At 50.8% G+C, this 19657-nt stretch overlaps 3 protein-coding genes across 3 annotated transcripts; all 3 read right to left on the reverse strand.

Moving 5' to 3' along the window:
- Positions 1-114: 114 nt before the first annotated feature.
- On the reverse strand, positions 115-8546 carry FOXG_03042 (uncharacterized protein). Its single transcript, XM_018380549.1, has 2 exons — positions 7883-8546; positions 115-7753 (listed from the first exon to the last, which is right to left on the reverse strand). Exon 2 carries the CDS (start codon positions 6998-7000, stop codon positions 680-682), a length of 6321 nt encoding a protein of 2106 aa, XP_018236841.1. The 5' UTR covers positions 7001-7753; positions 7883-8546; the 3' UTR covers positions 115-679.
- A 1734-nt stretch (positions 8547-10280) lies between these two features.
- FOXG_03043 (uncharacterized protein) lies at positions 10281-12501 on the reverse strand. Its single transcript, XM_018380550.1, has one exon. It carries the CDS (start codon positions 11693-11695, stop codon positions 10739-10741), a length of 957 nt encoding a protein of 318 aa, XP_018236842.1. The 5' UTR covers positions 11696-12501; the 3' UTR covers positions 10281-10738.
- A 2294-nt stretch (positions 12502-14795) lies between these two features.
- On the reverse strand, positions 14796-17973 carry FOXG_03044 (uncharacterized protein; the record flags this gene model as incomplete). The annotated part of the gene is made up of 3 exons (XM_018380551.1): positions 14796-16040; positions 16118-17513; positions 17567-17973. The coding sequence occupies 3 exons, from the start codon at positions 17971-17973 to the stop codon at positions 14796-14798; spliced, it is 3048 nt and encodes a 1015-aa protein (XP_018236843.1).
- Positions 17974-19657: the final 1684 nt, after the last annotated feature.

The raw sequence follows: 19657 nt of genomic DNA on the forward strand, positions 1-19657 counted from the left end.
AAAAGAAAATCACAGTAGTCTTGGACATCGTGGTGTTGTTCGTTGATTCTAATAGCTTTATGTCACATAACGTTAACAAGAGAAGGATTCCCACTATACACCTGATGATTGTAGTCTGGTTCAAAACAAGTGTGCCGGCATCTTCACAACGGCAGGACGTCATTCCAATTTGTTGCATCTGTTTAACAATTCATTTGAGAGTAGATTATGATTATGTACAACGAGCAATCGTCTTCGATGCTGTACCGCACCAAAATTGACGTCCATCACACCGCTATGCAAACGACAGTGAGTAGAATAACTGAAATAACAAAACTTGTTGGTCCACTATCATTTTCAGCCATTGTTTTTTAGTCCTTTTTCTTGTATAGGTTTGGCCGCCTTCTTCATTAACCAGTCTTCCTCCAAAACACGAGCTTCATCATGAAGTTGAACAATGCGAGACAAAGAAAAGACTCCATGAAAATAAAGAACAAATAATCCCAATCTGTGTAGCACAAACATCAATCCAAAAGGGGGTATCTTTCTAGGTTCGCAGTCTTGGTGAAACTAGTGTAATAATGTGAACCGCATATATGTATGCATCGGCCGTAGTTGATGATTTTGACAAAGGAAATAATTAATATAAATAATCATGACAGAGTATCCCTTGCTTAAGCCGATCCGTCTTCGAATCCGTTCAGTCTTCAAAGAAATCGTTATCGTCAAAGTCTCCAGGCTGAGCATCCGAATCGTAGCCACTAGTTCGCATCATTGGGGGAGTCATGGGCTCATCTTCCGACTCCCTGGGCGGTGGCGTCACAATAGTCGGCTCTGCTCGATGTGAGGTGTTTGAAGCCCCTCGTGCTCGTGCAGGACCATAGCTTTGTGATGGAAAGCGGCGCCCGGTGCTGGCAAAAGCGGTAGGCTGAGGCTTGTTGTCTTCTGGAGGTGTTTGACGAAGGCTAGAAGCGGGAGGGGTCATGAGGCCACCCAGCGAACTATTCTGGGAGGTCGAGTTGCTACGCGATGGCGTGGCGTTTCGTCGAGGAGCTGGCGAACTGAGGACGCCAGACAGGCTACTGAGGGATGGTTGACTGCGGTTCCCCTTTCGCCAGTTGCCCCAAGCAGCCGCGAGAGGGCCGATGGTTTGTGCCACGCGCGGCGTAGCGTTCTGAATTGTCTGAGCGATGTTGGGTAGGTTGATGGCAGAACCACCGTTCATGGCTCTCTCTCGTTCCTGTTCCTCCATTTGGAGGTTAGCCTTGAGTCTGATCGCCGCATCCTTCACTGCGTCACGGTCGAAACGATCACTCTGCAGGGCGGCAATAATGTCCTGCAGGTTCTCATGTCTAACCGCGAGAAGCTCGCGCAACCAAGTAATTTCATCATCGCGTTTGGTAATCTTGGTGGAGGCGTCAGGGTCCATCTTGGACAAGGAGTGTTCAAGCTCCTCAATGCGTTGCTCGCGGGCCTGAAGTTGCTCCTGGAGAACCATGATGGATTCACGAAGAGCCTGGGGAGAGATTCTCTCAGGAGGTTCAAGATCCCGTGATGTCTGTCTAGGCTGGGCAACAGCGATATTGACATCAGCTCCGGCGGATTTGGCAGCTTGAGCCGCAGCAGCAGCAGCCTGCTTGGCAATCTCCAGCTTATCTTCAAGGTGTAATATGCGATCCTGAAGATGCTCGGTCTTGGAGGTAGACAGGCTAAGTCGCTCCAGAAGGTGTTGTTCGGCTTTGTGAGCATCTTCCTGAGCGTTGTGGACCCGGCGCTCGTATCGTGTCTGGAGATCCTCAATTTCATTCTGGTGCTTTCGCGTAAGCTCTTCAATTTCAGCTGTCTTGCTGTTTTCAGCCTCTTCAAGAAGCATCTCATTCTGGGCCTTGGCTGTATCCACTTCGAGTCTGACGTTATCAAGCTCAGCGCGAAGCTTGGAATTATGCTCCTCGAGCTCCTCGCGGATGTAGTTGACTTGGTTATTAGCGGCGTCGATCTCGGTCTGCAACGCCATGCGGGTCCGCTTAACTTCACTCAAACCAGACTCACGAGCTTCTTCAAACTCGCGCTGGTAACGCATAGCCTTCTGCTCGAGTTTGTGGTTCTCTGTCTTCAGTTCGCCAATAATGCCTTCAAGACGAGCACACTCATTAGTTGCACGCATACCGGCTCGCTCGTTCGACTGTAGACGCTCCATCTCAATCTCCAAGCGCTCTCGGGTCTTAGCCTCAGCCTGTAGACGAGCATCTAAAACCTCCTGTCTGGCAAGCATAGCCTGATCCTTCTTGATACGGCGGGCGTTCTCTTCTGCAATCTCCCGAGCCGCCCGTCCCATATCTTCTTGAAGAGAGACAAACTTGCCGCGCCACATTTCCCGAACACGTTCATTCTCCTCAAGTTGTGTCGTAAGAGTAGTTAAAGATTTCTGCATATGCTGGTTGTCTTCGAGAGCACGGATTAACTCGGCGCCCTTCTGTCGAGCAGACTCATCATATCGCTCGGCCTCTGCACGCCAGTGGTGGTTGTCTTGTCGAACATCCTTGAGCTCAACTTCAATACCCTTGCACTTGGCAACAGCCTCGTGCTGAGCCTGGGTGGCGTTGTTTTGAGCAGCCTCCAAGAGGGCAATGCGCATAGCAGTCTTGCTGTTTGCCTGCTCGAGTGAACGCAGCTTATGATCTCTTTGCTCGACCAGCTCGCGTAGACGGACCACCTCTTCGCCAGCGATCTCACGCTGAACACGGGCTTCAGTAAGTTTATCCTCGGCAGCACGGCGAGCAACAACTGATTCCTCGCTGAGTTCTTCAGCTCCCCGAAGTCTCTCCTCCAAGTCAGCTACGCGCTGATCGAAAACGCTGCGGTTGATGATCTCGACCTCAATACGGGTCTCGGCAGTTTGAAGCTTACGCATGAGTTCAGACGCCAAGTCCTCGGCCGCCCGACGTTCAGAGACCTCGTTCTCGACCTTAGTCTGCTCGAAGTAGAGACGCTGCTCGAGATCGGTAATCTTGTCCTGAAGCTCGGTGAGTTTAGCGTTCTCTACCTCCTCGGACTTGGGGGCAGCAGGTATGCGTGCCTCGATGGCTTCTTGGATCATCTTCTTTAGACCATTATCACGGTTGGCGTTGTTTGTAACCTCCTGCTTTAGCCCTTCGAGGGCCTCAAGGATAGCAGTGGCCGGTGCTTCAGAACTGGCTGGTGCAGAAGGGGGGGCAGGTGAGGCCTCAAGCTTGTTGCGTTGCTGAGCTTGAAGACCCTCCATAACAGCAATCCGAATCTGGTCCAGACGTCTGTCCCGTCGAGGACTCATCGAGCGACGAACAACGGGCTCTTCATCCTCGTCATCGGCATCGCTCTGCTGGAGCTCGGCGGAGACGCTACGCATGTCGCGCCGGGAAGAAGGTGTACGTCGAGCTCGGGTCGCCAAGACCTGCTGGATGGAGAAGAGTGTCTTCTCCAAGGGCTCCAGGCGTGAGGCCAATAGATTTCCAACAACTTCATTGACACGTCCATCGAAGAATTGTGCTCGGCTTTCCAGTTTGTCATGCTCGTCATCGGTAAAGGCAGCCTCCCAGTCACTAGCGGGCAGGCTCTCGCCGTCAACAGCATCGGCACCATCGGCAGTGATCAATGTTCCAGGAGGATCCAGGAATGGATCTTCTAGCTCAGTGCTTGGTACTGGCTGAGCAGAAGTGTCGGAAAGTGGGTGGTATTCCCGAGGCGTCAAGCTGGCTTCATCACGATTATACTGATCGACAGCAGGTTCCAATTTGTAAGGAGACGAGTTAGCCATAGACGCAAGATTGCGAACTGGGCTGGATTGCTGCCACTGTGAATTTTCGACAGTCTTATTGACACCCATCGTAGGATCATCAAAGAATTGATCCATAACAGCGTCGATCTCCTCAAAGGTAGGCTCGTTGTTGCCACGACCAGCGGGGTGCGTTACAGTAGCAGAGAGCTCAGGCTTAGGCTCCTGCTCCACTGGTTTAACAACATTGTCTTCAACAGGTGGAGGAGGGAGAGGCTTCTCATCGGGAGTTGGGCTGCCAGCGAATCGGGATGCAGCGAGACCCTTGGCAGGCTTAGGAGGATCAGCAAACCGTGAAGCACCAAGCCCCTTAGAAACAGTTCTCGGTGGAGGCTGGCTGGCGTTGAGACGAGAAGTATTAATCCCAGAAGGAGCACGGGCTGGCATAGGGCTGGCCACGGGAGAGGCGTCCGATTCTTCTTCGTTTTCAGTTTGGGTGGTTTCTCCATAAGAATTCACACCAGGTTGAAAGAGTTCGGCAGTGGCAGAGAGAGTCTTCTTGTGCTCGTGCTTGAAGTTATCTTCACCAAATGGTCGAGCATCGTTAAAGTTCTGAATATCCTGGTTGGAATCAAACTCGAATGGTTTCCAGTTATTATTCTCGTTTGTGGACGTAACTGAAGGCGCCGCAGACGGAGCGGCTGTAGTAGCCTTGGTGTCGATCTGGTCCGAGGTGACAATAGACGACATTGACGTGTCAGCAGGGAGAACATGGTCATCTTTTGTGGCTTCCTGAGTTTCTTCGGCTGACCCATCGGTCTTCGTAGGTTGTTCAGCGAACAATGGCACATCATCACCGCCAGGCGCAGAGCCCCGTGCTCGCTTAACTCTGTTCTCATCAGCTATAGGTCGACGGTCAACATCAAATTGCTCCTCAGCTTGATCCGGCCTAGCAGATGATTGACTGGACGGTCTCATGATGGGGATAGCCTTTGACTTCTTGTTCGATTGCATATCACTTGAAGAAAGGTCAATACTTCCAAAGATGCTGCCATGGCCCTGGCTGGTTGGACTTGTGAAGGCATTAGAGTGAGGGGTGAACGTAGGCGCAGCAACGTTGAATTTAGGGCCTGATGTTGAAAAGCTAAAGGAACTTTCGCCTGGCGAGAAAGACGGCGCATTGACGTTGATTTTGGCTGGTGTAACATGTGTAGGCTGTTTCGCAGGAGGTGACGTAAACATGTTCGTATCAGAAATGTGAGTGTTCGCCTGGAACACTGAGGGCTGGAATCCAGATGCCTCAAAACTGGCACCCTGAAATTTGCCAGGTTCAAAGGTGCTCGCCGTAGGCTGGAAGGTGCTACCAGTTGGTTGGAAGCTACTAGCACCAGGTGTGAAAGCACTGGCGCCAGGTTGAAAGCTAGTCACGCCGGGTTGGAAACTTCCTGTGCCAGGCTGGAATGTACTAGCCGCTGGTTCAAAGCTACTGGCACCAGGTTGGAAGGTATTGCTCTTGCTGCCAAAGTCAAACTGGCCAGGAGTGAATGAACTCGTGGGGTTGAACTTGAACTCAGGTGCTTGCACATTAAGCTTTGACAGCGAAGGTTTGCTGGCATGGCTGGAGCGTCGATCCATCTTATTCCCGCTGTTAACTGAGCCAGCATCGTTCCATGGGTTGCTAGCTGTTGAGAAGTTCTTCTGGTGACCGAATCCAGGGAAATCAAATTCTTGAACAGGTGTGCCCAAATTACTGGGATTGGTCTCAATCTCATAAGCATCGTCAGGTTTGTGGGACTCGGGGATTTCATTCAGGCTGCTGAACTTGGTGAGATTGCTCTCATCAGCAGTAACGCTGTTCTCGTTGTGATCACGGAAGTAACCCTGTGATAGAGAGTGGCCGCGGCTGTGAGGTCGAGGATGATGCAGAACCAGGGGTTTAGATTGTTCACTGGCGAATCGCTCCTGGACAGTGAATTGACCAGATGCTTGATGACCATGAGCCGGGACAAACGGATCTGGGAGGGTAGCAGGTTGCTCGTTTTGAGGTTGGGGGTTGTAATCCTCGTGCTCCAGTTCATTGCGAAGCTGCTCTTCCAAGTGGTACTCCGCATCATCAATCTCGGCCTGGAGGGTATCCGTGTTCTGCTGCTGAGGAGGTTCGGGTGTCCTTGATGGGCTCTTGCTTGCAGGCTCTTCCTCGTCTTCGAGGACCTCTTGCAGGCGAGGTGAGTTTCGAGCAGGCTGCAAATATGAGAATTGCTGATGGGGCAGCATGGGATATTGTAGAGACTGGTGACGCTGGTGCAGGTTCATGGCGGCGGGACTCTCTGCTCCGAAGGGGGACTGAGGAGACATCATGCCCATGAGAGAAGGCGAATCATGGCGGTTAAGCCCTGGCCAACCCGACGGAGATTGTTGTTGGAAGCCAAAGGGCGAGCTGTTGGCAGGGAACGAAATAGATTGCCGCGGGTTGAATTTACCGGGCATACCAGCGAAAGAAAGTGGTGAGGCACCATGGGAAAGACCCGGACTGTGCGTCGAGGGCCGTACGAAATGGCCTGGTTGGAATCCCGGCATACCATGGTTACTTGAGGCCGAGGAGGTGGGTAGAGGAGGAGAAAATGGAAGAGGGGGATACTGAGCGGAGGGTTGACGGCTGAGGTCTGTTGTTGCAGGAGAGACAGAAGGTTGCTCGGGCTCATCATCACCAAAAGATACACCAAGCGCTCGCAGCTTCGCTTCCTGAAGCTCATTCATATAATCTTTCCAAGCATTCAAATCGGGAAGGGTAACCTTGAAGCTGCGCTCTTCCCTCTCTTTAACCACCTCATCAAAATCTGGCCAGGAATCTCGGGTTTGAGAATCCGCTGTACCTTCAACCTGATAGCCCTCGACTTCCAAGTCAAAGCCTGAAATGTCATATCCAAGCTCTTCCCATGATGAAAACATCCTCTCTATCTCATCTTGACGTAACGGCATGGGCGCATGGCCAGGTTGGCCTCGCTCAGTGTCTCGCGGTATGAGAACCATGATGTTCTTGCCTCTCCATGGTACCTTCTTTTTTAGTCGAGGTGTTGGTGCTGGTTCTTTAGGAAGAGGTTTTTGAGTGCCCTTCATCGGTGTTGCAGGCAGCGCTGGCTCCCCATTGGCGGTAGCACTAGGGACACGCTTCTTTGGACTTTCTGCGACAGGTACATCCGGGGTGGAGGCGGCCTGAGACCTGTCGCTCGCCGCATCGTGCGTTACTGGCGCGGCTTCGGAGGTCGCCATACTGCTGTTTTGTCCCGTTTTGGGACTGAGAGAATCTCCTGGTCGGAGAGTCTCGATGCTAGATCTGGCCCGCGGATGGTGTCCAGATCCTTCTCGAGACAGATCCCTTGTTCTCTGGATGGGTCGGGGAGTGCGCGCTTCGCCCTCTTCCAACCAGCCAGGTTCAGAGCCGCTCACCGAAGAGTGCTCGCTCCCACTTCCGTCACTAAACCAGTGTCGACTCTCTTCGTTTGGGTCGTCAGTGGTGTGCGTACGTATCCAATCCTCAGTAAGACCACGAGTCTGCCGTCGAGCACGATTCGCAAGAACGGCGGCGGCAGCACTCAGCGAAGAGCCTGGCGGGTCGGACTGTGAACGTAGCAGATCAGGAATTGGGCGTAGAAAAGGGGTCTCGATATCCAGATGATGAATTGGAGAGTCGTCCGAGGCTTCACTTCCAGAGCTCTGACGACGCAGGTTGCGGTCTGACTGGGGATAGGGAGAGCCCCAGCTGGCAGTACCGAATTGGGTTTCGTCGGGAGGTGGTGTCCTCAAAAATTGTAAAGCTCTTTCCGGGAGTCGAGGAGCTTGAAGCGGAGGAAGAACTGGCGAAGACTCGATCTCCTCTTCGCCGTCAACAGTTGACGTATTCGAAAGTGTGGGAGAAGCCGGTGAGGCAGGGCGGGATCGAGAGTATGAGGCTCCGTGACCGTCCTGTGCGGGTGCACCAGGAGGAGCAGCCGACAACGTTGTAGAAGACGTCTTTACAGCGGCCTGTTTGTTTGGTGGCGGACCCGGTCAGCAACTGTGAGTTATGCAGTGGCGTCTGGAGATGAATGTGTGTTCTGCCAGCTCATACATGTCCAAGACCAAAATAAGGAAAATATGTTTCGGTTTACTCACCCAGGGAGATCAGTGCAGACTAAGAGTATGTCTGCAGCTGAGTCTCAAATAGAGCCAGTCCTTTCTCTCAAGGTCGGTCGCTCAGTTGAAAAGCCGATCTCGAAGGCCTGAGGGAGGGGACACAGGTTTGCGAAACCGTAATCGTGGCCGATATTTCCTAACGGTCGAGAAATATCTGGATACTACGCGACGCGTTGTCCAACTTTAAGGGGGCGGACGGAATGACGGTTTGCCTCGAGAGCTATTTAGGTGGGAAATTTCCGGGGTGTGGAAACTGGCTTCCAGGGGTGTCGCGCGAAATACTGTAATAGAAAAAAAAGTGTCTATCGAGAACCTAAGAAAAGAGCTTCATGAGAGAAAAAGAGTGACCAGAAGACAGCAAAGATGAGAAAAAGATGATGCCGGCCAGACACATCGGGGTTTTGGGAATGTTGTCAGTTGCGAAGTTGGGCGGCCAGCATTAACGGGAAGAAGGAGAAAAAGGACAAGATGGAGAAGTTGCGTGGACAGAGAGGAAGGAACAGTAGAGCAAATTGAAGACGTCTCTCATTCGAGGGGCGTGATATGAGATTAGATGAGCCCTCGAGAGCTTTGTTTGATGATGAGTGGACAAGGCAGCTCAACACTTCATGCTAACTTGGACTAGAGTCAAGAGAGGGTCGAGTGCCATCTGTCTGTACCTGCACATGCAGCTGCCTCTGGTGTCAGTGGTTTTTTCTCGCACCTGCGCTGGTCGGCGGCCACTTCCAAGTTTGGGTGTGTGTGCTGGCCCAGCTTTTCCTTCTTGGTGACGCTGTAGAGCACAAGGATTGACAGCAAATCATCCAATTCAGACACTGAACAGTTGGCCACTTGGGAGAATCGCTGTAGCCTCGTCCACAGGGAACATCTTCAAAGGAGAGCTATTCTGTAATGAGACCCGCTCTCGTCGGTACCCGCACTGGCCACGACGTAATTTCGCCAAGGGCCCCTGGCATCTTGGAAGAATTTCGAAGCGATGAACTCGACAGACGATAGGTTGGTAGGTAATACCTTTGTCTGTATTGCGAATTGCCCTTTGGTGGTGTATCATTCATCATTTCATAGTTTCAACACGACCCGCACCTCAGCATGCTACAGCACGACAACTGGTCGAGCACTGGCGGCTGATTTGGTTGTCTCTAAGGCTTCTCTTCATTTGCTCATGACTTATTACCTTCAAATTGAAGCAGCAGGTATTGCATCACTGGCCGCCAGCGCCTGTATCAGTACGCGACATCACTGTTGAGCCTGGGTTCCGATATTCTTCCATTTCTTCTTCCATGGTTCGAGGATGAAAATGCCTGCACAGTCCCATCCATCTTGGGATAGGCCAATGGACAAGTGGATTCGCATTGAATCAGTCCAGGTCAATCATTTCCCCGGAGTTTAGGTCAGGTTCAGGTTTGACAACTCACCATACTACCTTCCCGGCCAACCTTACCTCGCAACTATCATCGTGATATCACCCAACGGAATGAGAGGTTTAAGAATCATGCCCGTCTAACTCTAAAACTTTCCTTTCTCGCACTGAGATCTTAAGGAATCGAAAGTCAATTTTTTTGCCCCTTTCTTTTTTCTTACCTCTCCACTAGGACCCTTAAAAATGTCGGGGCCGCACCCGCCCGTACCTTGAGCTAGCTCGGGCCTCCACCGTCGTTAACCTTTGGAATGCCAGTTCAGGAACCCGGGCTGCCGGCTTTTCCGCTTCAGGCCTACAAGGGCTTCTATGCTAGGCTCAAAGTGAGCTGAGTCTGGCTCAGCCCGTTTGATGCATTTACCCTATATCAAATACAATGTGTTGTTTGGCACCAATGCGTATTTATGATTTACCATATTGAAAGTACCTCCGAGCCCTTTCAATCTGCTCGTTCTTATTAGACTTACCTGATTTTCTTGGTGATGCATGTACCGCAAATGAAAGGTCCGAGTCTAGGATACACCTACGGTGCATAAGTAGCAGACGTTCAACCATGGGTTTCGCTGTTACGCCTCCATTCCGAAATTCAGTAGCCGTTGAGCCGTGATTCAGAATACATTGCCCACACAAACAACGAATTTCGATGGGCATGACCAAGAATATGTGATATGTTCGGTTGGACCGACTAGTTAAAGGTGGAGATGTTTTCGTTGTTATCGTGAAGCGATGCTTTGTACCCATCAGAAACTTGAGGCAATCCACGCGAAGTCCACGAGGTCAGATCGAGTAGTGGGAGAGCAAAGCTCTCAGTACAGTGCTCAACCTCCGACAAAGCCTTGACGACGCAGGAGAAAGCCCTTGCTATTAACCCAAATGGAGATAATAAAGCCACTGTCAATTCAACAATTACTGACCTCATCACATGTTTGCAGGAACACTGCTTCAAGTACGCTCATAGAGGTCCACTTCACTCATGCTCGACTTCAAGAACGCATTATACAAGCCAGGCTTGAGATATTATTAATTGAGTTTCTACATACACAATCCCATTACATAGCGGATGGTTGGCTTGGCTGCGGGAGGGAAGAAGTATATGTTTATATGCAGCATGATCAAGCCCAGACAACTCAAAAACTGGAACCATGAACCAGGTCATGCATGCTGCAAATGATTTGCCCCAAATACCGCAAGGTTTTGGGACCCAGGGATATATGCTGCTTCAGCCGATTGCAGCCGTGACTTTCGTTATCAAATTCGTACAGCACTTTCTATATGACTCCCCTGTGAAAAATATTCGTATCCGAAACGCCTATGACCTTGAAGACCTCCATCGAAACGAATGGTGCAAAAATGTGAAAAATAAAGGAAAAGAGAATGCTTTTTTATCAATGATGCAAAGGAAGTATGAGACTCCGTCGTTAAAAGTTGGACGAGGCGTTCACTGGTGTTGGCTGGTGATAAGTGTCCAGCGTGGATTGGAATGGGCTGCGTTGAGGCCCTGAGCTCCCGACACTCCCGTACTCAGTCTTCTCAACGCTGTGATAAGGGCCGTTGCTGCTAGGACGGCTATTGTTCTCGTTGAAGTCCATAAGACCATCAGCTTCTTCTTGGTGCTTCTTGCGCCCCCAAATTCGCCATGCGACAAGGCCAAGGGCACCAACAACAATTGCACCACCAATACCGACAACAACTCCGATAACTGTGTTGCGGGTCTTGGCCGACATGCCTGAAGAGCTTCCATCGTCACCACCGTCGCTCAGACCAGGTGTTGACGTAGACACACTCGTAGTGGTCATGGTCTCAAGATCCCCATCGCTGTTTGTCCTTGTGACGACGGCGACGTGCGTAGAGGTAACAGGTCTAGCGGTAGTCCGGGTGTTCTTCTCGGCGGCAGTGCTGGAAGCCTCATCGTTGTTCTCGCTGGCGGTGCTGCTGGCGTCGTCACCTGTTCTGGTTGTTGCTGGATGTGCTAGTGGCTGCTGGGGAGTTGGTTGTCGACTGAGCAGCAGTCTTGGCATCAGTCGCAGAAGCTGATGACTCGGCGTTGTCGGTAGCCTCAGATTGTGTGGCAGCAGCTGTCTCAGAGGGCTTGCTATCAGCAGCACTAGACTTCTCGGCGGGCTTGCTGGTGGGAGAAGCGTTTGTGGGGGAGGGATCGGCAGCGGTTGTCTTTGCAGAATCGTTGTTGGTAGGCTCAGCATCAGTGGCAGATGGTTTTGTTTGTTCATTAGTAGCCTGAGTAGCCTCAGCGTCGGTTTTGGCAGAGTCGTCCGAGGTAGGGTCGGCTGCATCAGTAGGAGCAGGATCAGATGCAGGGTCTGCTTGAGTAGCTGAAGGCTTGCTGTCAGGTGCAGTTGCGCTTGGTTGAGAGTCATCGGACTGGCTTGGGCTTGCTCTGCGGACGAGTCGACGCTCCCGCAAGTGAATCTTGTTGAGATCAATCCATGATGCCTGAGCGACGCAGACAACGGCAAGAGCTACCATTAGCAGCTTCACAAGGCGTGTCATGTACATGGCGACTGAGGTTGTGGAGTGTTTTGCGAAAAGAAAGGTTGACTAGGTAAGGTAGGCAGGATATGCCAGCTGAGGTATGTAGAGGTTGCCGTCCTGGCTCACAACTGCTAAGGGGAACGAAGGCGTAATCGCGCTTTAAACTGGCCGCTGACGCGAACTTCCAGAGGGATACACAACCCAAGTGAGGAATCTGGGTATCCGTGATCAAGAGTTGTGTCAAATCGTCGTTTGTGACTACCTGAACGAATAGGCGTGAGACAAAGAATAACAAGACTTTTTCTGTATCTGCAGTGGATAGTCGTTTGATGCCAAATGAGTTGCGTGAGCGAGAGTGAGATCGACGAGCCAAGGATTAGCTGGGATACGATGTTAATTTAAAACGATAGAGAAAATAACAAAGACAGAAAAGCGAGAGTGAGTAATACGGAGGTGAATAGAGTCACGAGAGTAAAAATTGTGTGACGGCACCGATGGGAGGAGACTTATAAAGGGACAAGGGCAGGCAGACAAAGAAAAATATGGGTAAATGGATGGATGGATGGATGGAATGGAAAGATGGGTCAGGAAATGCTAGCAGACTTGTGAGGTCTTCTCGTATTTGCCTGCATGGATCCGGTGGTACTGGATGGAGGCTGTGCTTACCCCAGCAGACTGGGCAAGAGGCCACTGCTGAGGCCGGGTGCGTTTGGGTGACATGCGCCAAAGCTTCACCTAAAGAATCGCCTAAGACCACCTACCTAGCCGAAACAGACAGCCCGTTGGTGGCGGCCACACTGATACGGACGCGTCTAGACCATGCTCGAAGCTGGGTTAGGTTTACTAGGACTTTCGATTTTTTTTAAGGTTGCCCGTGCCGATATGGAACTTCAGTCAAAAAGCCACATAATAGAGCCAGCGTTTCGTCTCGGTAGATGTCACTAACCGATTCGACTACGAGCGTGTCTATGCCAGTTTTTGGGGCGATCTATTGTTTCTGTTTCTGCACGGTCCCCTGAATGATACACAAGAATTGTTTTTATATGCAAGTGCCCAGTTGTTCCTGACAGGAGACCCGAGTTGGGCATTTACCGACGACATGATGAATGAGACATTCCCGACTCTTCCAAATTGGTAGCTTGACGTCCTTTTTTATCCGTTTTCCTTCATAAAGCGTTGTGTTCCTCACCATAATCTACTCAGCTATACTCCGTATGCTTCACTGCTTTCAAATCAAACTGGCTATAACATCCATCTTGAATGGGTCTCCCACCCCTGTCAGCCCTCTAGGAGGAGTCGTCATCACCCTTCTGCACTCAACTGCTCACATGGAGACACACACATGTCAGTAGACGCCATGAACAAACGGCTACCTCCAGGCCCTGGCCCATTATTATGACATAGCTCATCGTCAGGGTCTTGTCAGCGAAATTATTATTTTCATCAAGTGATTATCCACTCTATCATTGTCTGGGGGATCAAAGATGAAGGAAGAAATGGGAGGCTGGCGTCGTCCGATAGGGAAACGGGCATCATGCATGGATGCATGTCCCCTAAAAAGATACGTATCCATTCAAAAATAGCATCGACCCACCAAGAACCTGATCCCCCCCGGAACGCCATGCCAAAAACTCCCCGTCTTCCCGGATCGCCAATCATACCGTAAGGAAGATATCTACCTATTCTAGCTATTCTTTCGTTCTTGGTCTTCTCATCCGTCTCCATTGTCGTCATGCTATTGCTCCCCAGAAGATCTTATAGCCATGAGAATCCACCTTCTACGACATGTTGTCAAGGTTATCTCTTGTTCTTAATTTACAGCATCATGCTAGACCTCCATCTATCCCCGCGTACTAAAACGACAACTGTCTGAGAGGCGTGGTAGTGTTCCTAAGGCCTCTGCCCCCGTGGCCCTTCATGGTTCCATGTGGAGGTGTGACCTGTCACCAAATTCCTCCTTGCTTATGGTGGTGTGAAGGACTTTTACTATGTAGTCACGCTTTGTTGATAGTCAGACCAGCGCAAATACTGTATCGCCAACCTCGCTTCCTATAAACAAGTCTCATCAACCACTCAGATCCTTTCTCGTGGTCTCGTCTGTTGATTTGTTTCATATTAAGAGTCGGGCAGTAACGTGTCTTTGATGTTACGTCACTCAAGCTAGATCTTTTGTCGATCTGTGTGAGGCTGTGTCGGGAATCATGGGGATGCTTAATATCAGTCCAACTAATCCCTTTCTCCTACCCCTTTCTCGTAGCCGTAGCCTTCTATAACTATACCCACAAGAAGCAGGGCTAAGCAAGCACTAGAGCACGCGTAGGAGGAGCGAACCAGCTCAGTCTGCCGTCTGCCATGAGGTTATCCGGACTAGTTCATACACACGATAGTCAAATGGTTTCAACGGAGAAGCGGAGACACCAAGCCATTAAACAGCATTGCACTATGAGAATTGCACTATGAGAATTGCACTTCCTATCGACACTTCTCCCTGTACGAGTGCACGATGCGCTGTGAGCTAGTAAAGCTAGCATATTGAATCATACATCGCCTAAAAAGACCATGCTTGTCAACAACGAACTACTAAAATTAACACAAGCTCAGCACTGGAGGATGTAGCTGTCATGTCTGATAACACTTTCCACGTGGTCGTAAAAATGTACATGCAATTTCTTAGAATGAAAGACAGTGTGTGATTGATTGAATGAATGAACGAAGGAATGCGTGTGGACGCTGTGGGCCAATTCCAGTACTCCAAGGAAAGGCTGCCTTTACCCGAAAACGCCGAGCAGTAAAAGAGTCAATGAAATTGTAAACCATTTTCATCATATATGGTATCTCGATGAAATCAAAGAACTAGGCGAGCCAACTGTTGAGGCTCTGAGCTACTGGCTCCATATAGGAACGTTTCGATATGCTGGGGAGTTATAGCTGTGGAGGACCCGAAAAGGGGGATCTTGAACGTACATCCCACCCTGGGAACTCTGTCTACCATGAACAGGATGATTTGGGACTGGGCTTGTAACGTAGATGTTTGGGTATTGTTGAACCATGTTCGGTGCACCATAGACAAGCGCTTGATTCTGCATCATGTAGTTCTGCTGCAGTTGCTGATTGAGGCTGTGCATATCCATCGGAGCCCATGATTGGACAGATGTTCGAGGTCGTCGTTGTTGGTGTTGCTGTAGCATCTGCTGCTGATGCATCTGCTGTTGCTGTATCTGTATAAGTGTAGTGTTGCTCCGAGAGCGCGGCATGTTGGCAATTTGGCGCGGCTGCGCGTGGTGCTGATACTCGCCGGTGATGCTTGACTTGTTGGGCAGCAGGACCACTCTGTTGCGTACCATTACTCGAGTAGGACAAAACTCTGGAGTGTTGAACAGAATTGACTTGCTGGGAGCTTAAACCCGCGGTAGGACTCATGGTCATGCCTCGACTGGAGCTGCGTGATTCAGTACGGCCATGTGAGATCTGACGGCTGTGTGGTGTCATTCGACCATAATCTTGGGGTAACGAGAGTCGACGACTAGCGCTCGGACGGGAGTTAATAGGGAATGAAGGTGCCATAGCTCGATTTTGCGCCTGTGACTTTGCTCTGGGAGGCTTACTGCCTCGATTCTGCATACTCACCGGTGGTGAAGTCTTTGTTCGCAGCGTCTGATCCATCTCAAGCGCAGATGGACTCAGGGATGATCGATGGTTCGCTGACAAGTTAGGTGCGGAAACATTCGTACGAAGATGAGCTAGCTCTGGTTTGTCACGGCTCTCCTGTATGCTCGACTTATTGACCACCTTCCGGGTCTGTAGAGCTAAGCTGCCAGAGCTACTGGCAGCCTTTCTTGGTTTTGGACGGGATGACCATGAGCTCACAGCTCGAGGGCTGGGGGCCGCATTAAAAGAACGAGAAGTAAGCTCCATAGCGGTTGATGGGCGCCTTGGTGTGGGCTCGGGCTCAGGCTTGGAACTCAAGGCAGGGCTAGCGTCCGCGCTTCGAGAACCAAATATCTGAGCAATGGATTGGCGCCATGATTGACGTCGAGACATCTTCTTGCCAACGGTCTTCTTGGCCCCTCGCGCTACGTCCTCCCCGCGTCTTGTATTACCAAGCGCATCCTGGCTCCCAACACTCATAATAGTATGCAGAGTGTCCTTACTCGGCTCCTTTCGAAGCGAAGGTCGGTGCGGTTTAGGTATGGAGCCTGTCTTGAGTCCTAAAGGATCGGTAGTGAAGTCCTGTTCGATCATAGCCACTTCCCCTTTCTTTAGGGATCCCTTCTTGCGGGAGCCGTTCAGGAATCTGTATATCTTACTGCCACACGACTAACGTCTGCGGCTGGCGAAGGTAGCTGTTCCTGAAAGTCTCCCTTAGAAAGGACGATTGGCGCTGTCGCAGTGTTCGACACTCGTGGCTCGAAACTCTTGTTTGATTTCAACGAAGCGAGACGCATGCGGCTACCACGACTAAATGACGAGAATGGACGACTAGCAGGACTCGAGGGGCTTGCTAGACAAGCCGAAGAGGTATCATCATCTGTCGACGACAACGGGACCTCGAGGTGGATAGGCAGCCGGTTACGTGTCTGAGAAGGTACTGAGGAAGAAGTACGAGTCGAATTCGAATCCGAGGGCGAACACATCCCGGACATGTCCACGTCAAGCTTTTCGGAGGCTATTGTATTCTTGTCCGTGACACCGGATCTCAGGCTGGGCAATGATCGGAGAGAGACATTGGAGCTGTAACCACTGTCGACTCGAGACGCGGAGCGATGAGTTTTCTCAGACGAAGGACTTGGAATGAAGCCACTATCAGATCTTGACAAACCTTTAAGCATTTTGTTTTCGAGTCCAAGTTGCGTTTTCTTGGGGTCGGGCTTTGCATTTGGATCTTCCCTTACGTCCAGAACCTCAGCAACCGGAAATGAGACAGCATTCCCGTTCCCAGACATTCCGCCATCGCCTGTTCTAGATTTTTCTGCATCGCTCGAACACTCGGTGACACAGCTTGCGACTCGAGCAGTAAGTGATTTCTCACCCGTCATTAGCTCATTGGCCTCTGTCATGGTCGAGCCCTGATTCATCAACCTGAGTGGGTTCTTGGCTTGCTCATGAAAGTATTCCGCACGAGGGATTACTAGTGCCGACTCAGAAGCCCCTTGCTGTTTGACGTCATCCTCGGGCATTGGAGAAGTTCCGGGGGCCCCGTTTGTGATGCGTAGGGATCCAAACTTCATACCACCTAGCTGTTTATAGTCAGCTTCGACTGGCGTTACGGCTCGGTCCGGGGATTGCGCCTGGGAAGGGATTGTCGTAGGCATTGACATGCGTCTCGCCATGCCAGATTCTATCGAATTGTGCCTGGACTGAGAGGGTGTAGCTGGGAGACTCTTGCGGAAACTCGACTTGGCTGAGACTGGGGGGTTGGAATGATGAGCCCTGGTTGCTATGCCTGGAGTTTGAACGACCGAGCGGCGGCGCATTGGCATGTAAAGAGACACGTCTGAATTTGTTCTGCTAATGGATGAACCTGCAGATTGGGTGGCGTTGTTGGTATCATCCGTCACATCCTGACTTGTCTCATCAGAATGCTTATTGGATTTGGAGATGATGGGCTCCCTTGGGAGCTTCTCCTTTGCACTGAGAAGCGTCTTGGCCTCGGCAGCTCTCGTATCGTAGCTTGCAGAGCCACGCCGTACTGCAACAGGCATGCTATTTCCAGGCAGTTAGCTCAATTTATCGACATGGAGACATGTTGCACAAACCTATCAGCGCGCGTCAGTGTGCGGTAGCCGCTATCCTGAGCAATAGAGCTGGTCCTGGAGCTGTTGACGAAAGCTGGCAGTATAGGAGACTGCTCTGACTGGATAGACCGCGTACGCGATTTCAAATCGCGCATGGGGTCTCTACATGTAGGGGATTGTATAGGACTGGAAGCGTCACCAGCTGGGACGGCTATACCGAGCCCAGGCGCCACTCTTCTCGTTGTAGAAGCCTTATTGGGAGCAGGTGGCAGCGATCCGACCAGATACGAGTTGGAGAAGTGCTCACGATGGGGTGTCACAGCAGTAGCAGTGTATGGCAGACCAGCTGCAGATGCCTGGCTGCAGTGAGGTGGCTTGGATAGTTTCCGATGCCCGCGAGGGGATTCGGCGGATTGTTCATTGCCCATTGGGCCAAACTGGTTCAACTCCTTGCTCGTGAGATGATATCGGAAGGAGAGGAGGCTGGATGCTCGGAGGAGAGCTTGTGAGATGCCTCAACAAGCAGAAACGACCGTTCACTGGTACATAAACGCCTCCATGCCGTCAAACACGAATTATCCCGTCGTTCTATTCAGCCGCGAGGATGGATGAAATTGAAGCTGAAGCTTCGCGGTATACAGGATGGAGGAGTATATATTCGTAAAGTTGGTTGATTGTTTAGTCTATAAGCTAGAAAGAGGATCGAGAATGAGAAAGAAGCTCGGTAATATGAGAATAGAAGAGAATAAGAGAGAGCGAGAGAGAGGGGAGGTTGGACGAGGTGGAGTCGAGTTTAAAGATCCATGGCATTTTTGGCGGAGTTGATTTGAAAGTCGGCGTCGCATGAGGGGAACTCCCGGGCAAGGACAAGGAGAACCTGGTTGTTAAGGTGAGGTATGAGATCCATGGGAGGGGTGAGACCATAACCAAACCATACCGAACTGGACAGGGAGCGGACGAGGCGAGACGAGACGCTCGCATCAAACAGCACAGCATAGCACATCACAAGCAGCCACAGCTTTGAGGGAACAGAGCGGAGAATAGCGCTGATGTGATGATGAAAAGAGTAACTCGATGAGGGGACACATGCAAGAAAAGAGGAGCTGCGCGTCCATGTCACTCCCGGAATAGACGAACTCTGAGTTTCCCATGTTGGAGAGGAACTAAGTTAGAGGAGCTATGATATGACGGGAAGAGAGTGGAGCTTGGAGAGCTTGGAGGTTAGCAGCCTTAGCAGAACACCTAATGGTCACCAAAAGGTCACCAAGGAACCGAAGGGAACGAGCTAAGGCAGGTAGGTAGCACTAGCCAAGGCACCTCCATCGATACTTCCGATCCTAATACGATTGGACTGGATTGCACGTTTCGGCAACCGCCCAGCAGCCAATCAACTGGTTGGAAGGGCAATTGACTTCGGAAAAATGTCCTCGATTCAGAGGCGCCAAGGTTTCAATGCATCTCTACTGCCTGGAGATAACAACAAGTCATCTCACAATTTATGCGTTGGAGGCTGACTTTAGCGAGTCTTATTCAGCGATCATCCGAGGTTATCTACCTAAGTAGTAGGTATAATTAAGTTTCCGCCATGGGCTTCGAACCGTCACTCTGCCTTGCACTCGATCAACCCTTTCCAACAACCACATCTGGAGTGATTACGAGAATCGAGTTACAATTATGTATGCAGCCTGGCAGCCTCAGCAAGCAAACGAGTGAACATGGATGTCGTGTCATTTAGGGATGGCAGGTCGATCAGGTCTTGGATTTTCACACACTATGATGATCCGCGAAATTATGCTTGTGTAAATCATCATCTTGGACGACTTCCGCCAGCTCCTTTGTTTTATCCGTCTCATAGACAATCCTGCCAAACATGAATCCATAGCATCACATTCATCGATATTGGCCAATAAAGCCCACTATAGAACAGGCAGTACCGCTTTTTTCTTATTGCAGTACAAGTCGGCGGCTGTTTGCAAAGTTGGGGAGCATTCACTCACACCCCCTGTCGGCCTCTCTCTCGGAATCTCAAGCCTCTTTTCTGAACCTGTTTCTTTTGTCTCGTCTTGCTCAATTCAAACTCCATGACGTCGAGGCCACCCAACCAAGAGCTGA

The sequence above is a fragment of the Fusarium oxysporum genome, chromosome 8 (genome assembly GCF_000149955.1).
Source record: "Fusarium oxysporum f. sp. lycopersici 4287 chromosome 8, whole genome shotgun sequence".
NCBI lineage: Eukaryota > Fungi > Ascomycota > Sordariomycetes > Hypocreales > Nectriaceae > Fusarium > Fusarium oxysporum.

What these genes read in the sequence shown, in the direction of transcription:
- FOXG_03042 (XM_018380549.1), bottom strand. Translation starts at nt 7,000, where the DNA reads ATGGCGACCTCCGAAGCCGCGCCAGTAACGCACGATGCGGCGAGCGAC.
- FOXG_03043 (XM_018380550.1), bottom strand. Translation starts at nt 11,695, where the DNA reads ATGACTCTCAACCAAGCGCAACTGCACCTGACAGCAAGCCTTCAGCTA.